The 10,535-nt window shown below is 35.1% G+C and overlaps 1 protein-coding gene across 1 annotated transcript; it reads left to right on the top strand.

Annotated features, from left to right (window-relative positions):
* The first annotated feature begins 821 nt into the window (after positions 1–821).
* LOC143241758 (uncharacterized) lies at positions 822–6,216 on the top strand. Its single transcript, XM_076484980.1, has 3 exons — positions 822–1,039; positions 1,247–1,485; positions 3,356–6,216. The coding sequence occupies exons 1-3, from the start codon at positions 822–824 to the stop codon at positions 3,928–3,930; spliced, it is 1,032 nt and encodes a 343-aa protein (XP_076341095.1). The 3' UTR covers positions 3,931–6,216.
* The last annotated feature ends 4,319 nt before the right edge of the window (positions 6,217–10,535 follow it).

Genomic DNA, 10,535 nt, shown 5'->3' with positions numbered 1-10,535 from the left:
GTAGACTCGTAAATGCTTGCTAAACGAATGAGCAGCCGCTACACAGCCTAAACATTCGCTCGTGCGGACTAATCCGTTAAACTCGTGTGGAGGTATGTAAATCATTCTCTTCTAGGCACCGGTAGGGGAAGGGAGTATGCGAACCCCGCCTCGTTTCCATGGTGAGCGACGAGGTAGTGATTGGCCTTGCAATTCCCGCGTACAAGTTCCGCGACCGCGTCTTACCTTGAACCTAGGGTAACAAGTGTATGGGCGACCAACCAACCATTGAAAAGGTTTACTTTCTCGGTTAAGGCTGTCTGTTTTTTTTTTTTAGTTTATTTAAAAAAAATTATATTAACACATACACTGTCGAGAAGCTACGAAAATTTGACGTACGTGCACAACATTGAAAGTGTTACATGTAACTCTAACTACGTCCTTTATAATTTTGCGCTAATTCCAAAATGTGTAACTTAATTTACTACAACTTTTGTTTTAAACAGTTTTCAATAGCTCGTATTAAAAATGTGTTTCGAGATATTTATTTCGGCAGCCGATGTGTTTTCTAAGTACAGCCATATAATTTAAGACCACTGCGGAACGTTATCCTGCGTTAACAGGTGGTTGGTTATATTCTTCGATGTTAAAAGCGTTATCTATAAATTTGGAAAATTAGGTTAACTAAATACTATACGAGACATTACAGGCAATTTTCGTAACGTTAAACTTATCTGTTGAGTAACCCTGTGAAATCTTGCTTTCTACTTATGGGTTTTTATCTGATTTTAAAGGTTTTTATCGGGAGAAAGTAAACGGTGTGTGTGTGTGGTTAGAAAAAAATGTGGACTCAAGACGTCTTTTCTGCAGGATGCGTAGATTCCTGTGTCATCCCGTCCTTTACTAACGAAGTTTTGGACTATGTATCGTCAGACAGCGAATTCTACAATACTCCAGCCCCAAGCGAGAACATATGGAAGAAATTTGACCTTCCAACACCCCAGATCACCAGAGCACGTTCTTTCTGGGGACTTGTTCTGTCATTATCCGTCCAGTCCCTGTGAACGTCTTCAGAGGGTTTCGGATCTTTTGGATATAGATTTTTTACCCTCTCAAAACTTTGATAGTTATTTTAGTGGATTTAGTAGTTGGTCAGGTCTGGTGGACTCAAAGGTGAAGGATGGACTGAAAGTTGAATTAATACATGATTGTATGTGGTCTGGTCGATGCACTGAAGACTGCAAGCAGAAAGACCGGGCAATTGAAGACTTTTTTGTCAACCGCTAAATCACACAGTGACACCTTATTACGACTCTACAATTGAAGAAAATTCGGTTGATTGTACAGACGTCCCACCTAGTGACTCGGAACCGTTGCGCAACGACCACTGCTATTATCAACGCTATTGTCAAAATCACGATAAAGATATCAAGAGAGCAAAGATTCATCACACAACCCCGCCTTCAGGTCTGGATCACCTTGAGAGCGATTCACCGTCGGACTCTGGTAAGTGGTAAGAATTTGATAACGTTATCATTACATTCATTCACAAAATCATAGGTTACTAGAAACATTTATCGGTACATAGTTAGTAATTTGTTCATAACGGACAATCGAACTGAAGAAATCGAAAGCGCTTTTAAATAACGAATAAAGCAACGTTATACGTCGGGAAGGTTACAACCTGATGTTTGTCCTCGTAAGGTTAGTCCTAACACGTTCGCTAACAGTGGATTGCCTAAAATGTTGTAGTTTGTGTAAGAATTTTATTATATTTGTAAAGAGTACACAGGGTAGCGTGATGTCCTCGTACTTGCTTTTGAGCAAAGTTTTGTGAATGAGATAATTCTTACTTTCAGTTTCGATTGATACTCGTAACGTGTAGAGTTTTTCTTGCACGTTTTTGATATGCAAACTGTTATCCGTCAGTGTTATCTTTACAACAGTGTCCTTGTTTTGTGAATGTTATAGCTGATTAGGCCTAGGTACTTCAGGTCTTGAGTGTTTTATCTTTCCAAAACAATTATCTTTTATCTAAATTTTCACTTCTGTCGCATTACTTTCACCCAGTGTATTCATTTGAGTTATTTTTGGGAGAAGATAGTGATAATAACAAATTGATATGCATTATGCCATTACGGCGCCATCTAGTGTGCGAGCTATAAACTTATTATAAATGTTTAATGCATTAAAAATTTTTTTTTTTCTTTTCCCTAATAGTATAGGTAATATCTGCGTATTGTATCTACAAGTATAATTGTGTAAATAGGTGACGTATATTTAGAGAAACATTTATTGTATGCGATTGCTAGCATTCATCATGTTGGAACAACAACAAAATATTAATAACAGCACGACACACTGGCAGGGAAATGTTATATAAATACCCGACTGTTTTGATATGAGAGTTGTTCTGTGAAACGCCCTCCCAATGGCAGTGATCCATCTGCGAATTTACGACTTTAAAATCCGGGTTTCGATACTCGCGGTGAGCACAGCACAGATAAGCCATTGTGTAGCCTAGTGCTTAATTACAAAAGTATTCTGTGAACCACCGTAACCTAAGCTAGCCTACATTCGCAACTTTCTTAGAAGAAAAAAAACGCACGTGCATAGGGAGACATTGTCTACCATTGGTTAGATTTGTTTTGCTTGCTAGGGTTTTAAGTACCATGTCTATTTTTGAAGACTGAGGTAAGGTATTTAGAGACCCGTGCGAGATGTCCTCTTTGTTATCACATCTGACAAATAAAAAAAAAAAGAACACAAACATAAAGGGGTGAACGAACTTTATCCCCACGTGGAATAGAATGACACCCCATCTCTTAACTGTATTCTCTGCTACCTGTGTTTGGGAAACCCATACCGTTTTTAAAAAAGTCCCCACGAAACAGCTAACAAAATTTGTTATTTACAGTGCACAATCTGATGAAATATAATTTTTTTTTTGAGTGTTACGAAGACAATATGAGAATTTTTTTTCAGTCGAGTCCCGAGTGCGCATGTGTCTGGGTCATGGAAGCTCAGCACAAACAGTTGAACTCCCCCACATTGGAGTAAAATAAAAAATTAGGGGATCATCTATGTTGGTAATCTAAGTACGTGAGCTGCACTTCTTCACTTACCTTTTTCTAATGTTTCTGCTGAGACCTAAATGTTTAAACCGGGTAAAATAAAAATAAAACTTTGTTTTTGTTGTTTTTGCTTATCAGATTTTCAAGATAAACAATTTCGAGTACTAATGTTTACAAAAGAAAAATTCGCTGAGTGATAGTACGTAGGTTTTTCTCGGTCGTCATTTTTTAAATAAAAATGATACGTTAGAATAATGATTTTAAAGGTTGTGGTTTGATTTTGTTTTTCCCCATTATTTCAGAAATAGACGTCGTGACAGTCGACAATTCTTTATCGTCGTGTGGAAAGAAACATAACCGAACGAAAGAGTGCGACGTAAGTAGGTGCTTCAAGCCGAAAGTATTGTCGTATTCTGTTCAGAATGGAAAACTAGTAGCTCGGAAAACTCTGAAACGACTTCTATCTTCTGATAGTAACAGTGATATCGGAAAAAGGAAAATCCGTAGGACGGAAAACAAAAAATTTGACGGTACTTACTGCAAGTCGCGGTCCAGCAGGTCGTGGAGCAGTCGTTCGAGTTCAGAGTCGGATGATCCAATAAGAATACGAAAAGAACACAATAATATGGAACGAAAGAGAAGAGACGACTTACGTTTTGCTTTTCAGACTTTGAGGGAAAACGTTCCGGATATAATGGATAATTCTAAGGCCCCGAAAGTTATGATTTTAAAGAAAGCGACGACATATCTCCAACAGTTAACTAATACTGGATTATTGCTAGAACGTTCGTTGAAAGCTGAATCACGAAAAAAATCAGAACTCCAACGGAAGTTACAACAATTGCAGAATAGTTCTAGAAATTTCCGTCGAAGTTGAAATAAAATTTAATTATTCTTTGATGGGTTTTTTTTTAAATATAGTCAGCATTTTCTATTGACCAACTTTTATTTCCTTATGTTTAGGTTTATAGAAATTATATTCCTTAAATTAGATTCTTGTTTCTAGTTTACAGAAACGATGGTTTGTGTGTGACAGGTTGAGGTATCCCGAGTATGTCTCGTTAGGCTTACGCAATGAGTTAACACATTGAACCAATGATTTATGTCATGGACAATATTTTCTTTTCTTCGAAGTTAAACATTTTGTGTTGAGGAAAGTTTTATGTCTATTTAACGCGACTTCAATGTTCAGAAATGCCTTTCTATGGAGTAATATAAAATTCCCCCTCCGTTTCTATTTGCCGTTTCTACACCCTGTCTTACGAAACGTCCACCGTAGGCTTCACGAGACATGCTGACATTCGATATGTTCGGTTATTTTTTACGGTTCCCAGCTTCGAATCTTTAAGGATGTGAAACAACCACTCAGAAGCTTGTGATCCCCACGTGAGATCGTGCAGAATATGACGCGCTCTTGGAGGGCTGACATCCCAACTAATCATCGCAAGAAATGTAAAAAAAAACCAAAAAAAAAACCAGTAAAGCCCAAAATTATCACATTATAGTTGGCGAATTTTGCATCTTTGTGTATTCAACCTTCAAAAATCGCAGTTTTGTTTTTGTCAGTCTCATGAGAACGAGTTCATTGTACTTATTCGTACATTTATTCGCAAAGATAATATAATTATTTTAATTTTTTTTTTTCGTTAAGTGTACTGTTTTGTCTGTCAGATATTTCGGGCATAAGAAATATTTATTTGCTTTATTTAGATGGTTCATTTTAATTTTCTCAGTGTAAAATATAAAATGTATGGAAACCTATGCACGTGTCATAGTTTGTGTACGATATGGTATTAGGCAGATGTTAGCTGAAACGAGTTCTATTTGTCTTATGAAATGAATTGGACAACTCGGTCTTTGAAGCGAGTCCCTGGCCGTGAATTAGATATAGTTGTGGGTCGTGGCGCCCCTGGTGGCTTAGCTGTAAGTCAGAGTTTATAACTGTAAAAAACCGAGTTTCTGTAGCTGGGATGGGCGGAGTATAGATAACCTAGTTTGTAGCCTTGTGCTTAACAACGACAAAAATGAACGCCACCATCCGGGGTTCGATTCCCGTGGTGAACATAGTGCAGTCTGTTTGGTAGTTATGTTAAATATACAATAAATGTTCATGGACGATGTCATAAAGTAACGATTTGTTTTATTAGCCGAGAGCTGCATTTGTACATTACACTAAGTTTATAAAGTGGATGAAAACAAAAAATCTAATTAAACATGAATAAGTAAAATATTTAATTCTTTCTCGGTAGGTATTTCGAAAAATTAGTGTCTAATAAAGAAAACTATTCGTACCGTACTAACTTATTTTCGATTAAAACTTTCAGATATTCCCAGCAGAGAGCGCTGTGCCACTTAACCAGCTCTTTTTAAGAGAAATTTGATTTAATAATTTTTCATTTACTATAAAATAGCAAACGAGTTTGTTAGTATATCGTATGGGTGAAATCATGAGTAATTTTTTTTTTTCCAAAAATTAACTTAGGAAAAACTACCTTAATTATCTTGTTTGGGAAATATTACATTGACATTAACTTCGAGTCTTCGCTGTTTGTGTGTGTGTGTGGCCTAACCCTGTACACAGATTTGTAGGTTGTACCATAACGAAGTCTCGAGTGAGGATATCCGAGATTCAAAATTAACCCTAGTATTTGTAAGTTTATTTAGTGATCACGTGACTTCTGCTACAGTTTCGTTTAAAATTTAAATGAATCAGTTTGATGGAACTTTCAGTAAGACCTGCTGCTTACTGATGTAGGTAAGTAATATCTGAACTTCAAATAAACTAATTTTTTTCCGAGTGTTTCTAATTAATAAATCGTATTTACAGAAATATCGTTAGATCGAATAATGTATTGAAAATCGTGATTGTTCTCTCCTTGGAAGGGAATTATTTCAAAGGTATTGCTTTATAGGTTTTAAAATTAAACGAGATGAAGCGAGTTCTTTAAGTGGCTATTCTGACAAAGGTCCCAGACACGTGCCTTGTCTTCCTGCGAGAATTATAAATGTTTATTATTGATTTGTTGAAAAACAACAACAAACGATGACGTTATTGAAATATAATATTCATGGTACTGTTCCTACACGATAGTTGTGTAAAATTAACTTATAAATACACATTTCTAACATGTTTGAGTGAAAATAAAGCGTATTTTATAATTCACTCTTCGCTGCTTGTGTTCTTTTCACGTACACACGTACTAATACGTTATTACTTTATCATACACCACTGTAGAAGTTAGGTTACACCTCAGACTTCTCAGCTACGTGGCCACCAGTGTTGTATTTTTTTGGTATATGATTCATTCCTCGTCGGTGATTCGGTTTTAGAAATTACCTCAAAGCAAAACACCACCCCAGATGGACTTAAAACTCTGAAAATTCAAGGTCCTATTCTCCGTGCTTGACACAGTAGATAGTCTAATATGGTTTTACTCGAAGCAAAATGAAACGCATAAACTGAGATGTATTCATGTTTTCAAATTAAAACAAAATATTTTAGGTTTTGGCATGGTCCAATTAGATACCTGCTAGTAGGTTAATATTGTTAAATTACCACTTCTTGTGGTAAACATAAGTACTTTATTTAAAAAAATATGTTACCACAAACCTTGGAAGATTTTAGTCTGAATAATATCCAACCATTTAGGACTAGATTTGGTTGAGAAATGTTATTGGTTATCAACCATCTGACAGAAATGTTAAAATAATCTAATTTTGTACACCAGTAATTTGAATACGACATAATATTTAAATAAGTGTTGGACGTATGGTACCGCCATCTAACGAAAGACGGAAGACACTGAGTTTAGAGTCGAAATTAATTCAGATACGTTTAGTGTTAAACTTCCGCAGGTGCCAACCTATACTATAGAATTAACTCTGAAACGTGTCTCTAGTTACAGACACAAACTTTGAAAATTCGTGAATAGTTTTGGTTCGTAGTTTTTTTAAGTTCTTTGATTGTTCAATACATTGTATTTATTACCACCACTAACTAGCGTTTAGGTGTCTTTATTTGATAAGTACACATCTGTAACTTAAAACAGTTTCAAAATAAATGCAACTCTACGCCTAATATAAGAAGCTTGTTTCTAGCGCCGCCTGTTGGTAAATAATTATAAAGGTAATACTTATTACCGCACGTGGATGAGCTACTTCGGAGTCAGAATTTGTACAACCTTTGTGTCACAGACGACTGTTCGTGACTAAAATAAGCTATCAGTTTCTACTCGGGGTTTACTAAATCTATGGAGATTGTTCACTTTCTTTATTTCTGTATGTTTTTTTGGTTTTTTCAGTGCAGCTGTCAGAACTTATTAAACCTAACTCGGTCAGTAACACTCCCTGGTGACTCATCGGTAAGTCGGGAGCTCAAAACTGAGTTTCGGTACCCGCGGTAAGAAAAGCGCTTAGTAAAAAAAAATATTTGTTAGTTTATATTGTGCATATATTTTTTCCAGATTAGGAGAGATCAGTCTAACAAATTATACATCAATTTGACGCGGGCTCCTTGACTTTGTATTTCTGACCAGAACAGTGGTACTTTATGGGTTAAATAGCCGGGTCAAGGTTAAATTTGGGCACCCCGAATTTAAAACTACTCACCAGAGGTAGAACCACAAGTCGGCAGCCCTGTCTCTTCACTGTTTCACGGAAGTATTGTTTGTTTGTTTTGAATTTCGCGCAAATCTACTGGAGGGCTATCTGCGCTTAGCGGAAGCAACTGCCGCTTTCATAAAGCGTCAATATTTGAAATAAACGTACAGAGCTGCCTTCTCAAACCTTGGGCCTTTTGATATCCAGTTCGACACGTTAACTATTACGTTTGTGCTTAGATTTACAAATATAATAAAAAAAACTAATTTTACAAAGACACGTTGGAATTGTGGATACGTAATCCTGGTAGCTATAGTAATATAGAACGTTTTAATATTAAAGTATGGACTAGGAAGGATGTCAAAGTTACAAAGACTGAGTTATTTAATTTATTTATATTCATCACAATCACAACCAACCTACCCTCATATCTAATTATGTGCCTAAAGTAGGACATCGTTCGTTTTTTATATATATACATACTAGTATCCTTTCTCGGTATGAAAAAAATTCACTGGAGCCGCAGACGAAAATGTTCTGTGGAAGAAACAGAGCGATAAACATCGTCAATTATTCTGTATGTTCGTCTGAAGAAGTCGTCATTACTTGGGTGAAGTTTTATAAAACGTGTATCATTTGAACCCATTCCTCTAAAATATAGCTTGTGTTATTCATTTAATAATATACATAATTTAGTGTTATGTGTTGAGTTTCAAAATATAGTTTATATTCAGTGATGTTGAGAAAACCCACTTGTCGAGAAAAATATACATGTAATAACGGTTCGTTTGTGAACCTGACGCTGACCGAAGGAAGTCGAAACGTTGTTCGCTCCTCTACGTAAAAAAATTCTACAGCCAAACGAGCCGTTTTTACATGTATATAGTTTATATTACTCCTGTAGCGCAGATAGCCCTCAAGTAGCTTTGCGCGAAATTCAAAACAAACAATTATTCCTGTAATAATATACATAACTTAGTGTTATGTGTTGAGTTTCAAAATATGGCTTGTGTTATTCCTGTAATAATATACATAATTTAGTGTTATGTGTTGAGTTTCAAAATATAGCTTGTTATTCCTGTAATAATATACATAATTTAGTGTTATGTGTTGAGTTTCAAAATATAGCTTGTCTTATTCATGTAATAATATACATAATTTAGTGTTATGTGTTGTTCCTGTAATAATATACATAATTTAGTGTTGTGTTGTTCCTGTAATAATATACATAATTTAGTGTTATGTGTTGTTCCTGTAATAATATACATAATTTAGTGTTATGTGTTGTTCCTGTAATAATATACATAATTTAGTGTTATGTGTTGTTCCTGTAATAATATACATAATTTAGTGTTGTGTTGTTCCTGTAATAATGTACATAATTTAGTGTTATGTGTTGTTCCTGTAATAATGTACATAATTTAGTGTTATGTGTTGTTCCTGTAATAATGTACATAATTTAGTGTTATGTGTTGTTCCTGTAATAATGTACATAATTTAGTGTTATGTGTTGTTCCTGTAATAATGTACATAATTTAGTGTTATGTGTTGTTCCTGTAATAATGTACATAATTTAGTGTTATGTGTTGTTCCTGTAATAATGTACATAATTTAGTGTTATGTGTTGTTCCTGTAATAATGTACATAATTTAGTGTTATGTGTTTTTCCTGTAATAATGTACATAATTTAGTGTTATGTGTTGTTCCTGTAATAATGTACATAATTTAGTGTTATGTGTTGTTCCTGTAATAATGTACATAATTTAGTGTTATGTGTTGTTCCTGTAATAATGTACATAATTTAGTGTTATGTGTTGTTCCTGTAATAATGTACATAATTTAGTGTTATGTGTTGTTCCTGTAATAATGTACAGTTCTTAATGTTAGCTCTGTTCGTCTTTTGATTCATCTCCTGGTTACCCAGAAAGTCTTGAACTACATTTTAAATAGAAACGTTAAGGTTTTTATAACTTGTGTTCCATTTATCCAACGCTGTAACTCACCTCTCTCCTATTCTGATAACAACGGATGCTAACTTACTGTTTTGAAACGTTTCCGGTTCGTCACCGACTTGTTCTCTGTATCAGTTAACGCTCGCAATAACAACTAAAGTATGGAATTTATAATGCAGTTAAACCTCAACAAATGGAACGTGTGTTAACTTGTTAAAAATAAACAAATTGCTAAATGTGTTAACTGTTGTTTAACTGAATATTTTAATTCAGTCCAATTTTTAGTGACTGTTAAAAATGTAGATAAACCGGTTTGTCAGCCATTATTAAAGATGTAATGAATCCGAATTCATGGGATTTATTAAAGTGTCCATAAATCCACTTTCAACAACAAATTTGATTACGGAACATACAATCATTTTTAAATATGTATTTATTTAGGTGCTATGTGTTACATAAATAGAACACCTTACTTCAAACAGTCTTCATTGTACAGAGTGATTAGGACAGTAGACTCGCAATCTTAGGGTCGCGGGTTCGAATCCTTGTCACACCGAACATGCTCGCCCTTTCAGCAGTGGGATCGTCATAACATAACGGCCAATCCCACTATTCATTTGTAGAAAGAGTACCCCAAGAGTTAGTGATCGGTAGTGATGACTAGCTGCCTTCTCTCTTGTCTTACACCGCTAAATTAGGAACTGCTAGCGCAGATAGCCCTTGTGGAGCTTTGCGAGAAATTCATAACAAACATTAAAACACCATCCGGAGCGAAATTAATTGATGACCAAAGTTATTTAGAAAACTTTCGAAAGTTAAAATCTTCATCAGTTTTTATCCGTATTCTTTTCCGTATTCACGGCATCACATCTGAAATATACAGAAGAAAAAACTTTGGCCTAATAGTTGACGATACACTCGTAAAGAAATA

This window comes from Tachypleus tridentatus, unplaced genomic scaffold (genome assembly GCF_004210375.1).
Source record: "Tachypleus tridentatus isolate NWPU-2018 unplaced genomic scaffold, ASM421037v1 Hic_cluster_1, whole genome shotgun sequence".
NCBI lineage: Eukaryota > Metazoa > Arthropoda > Merostomata > Xiphosura > Limulidae > Tachypleus > Tachypleus tridentatus.
Note: the sequence above shows the minus strand (reverse complement) of the source record. Positions and strands in the feature narration are given on the sequence as shown.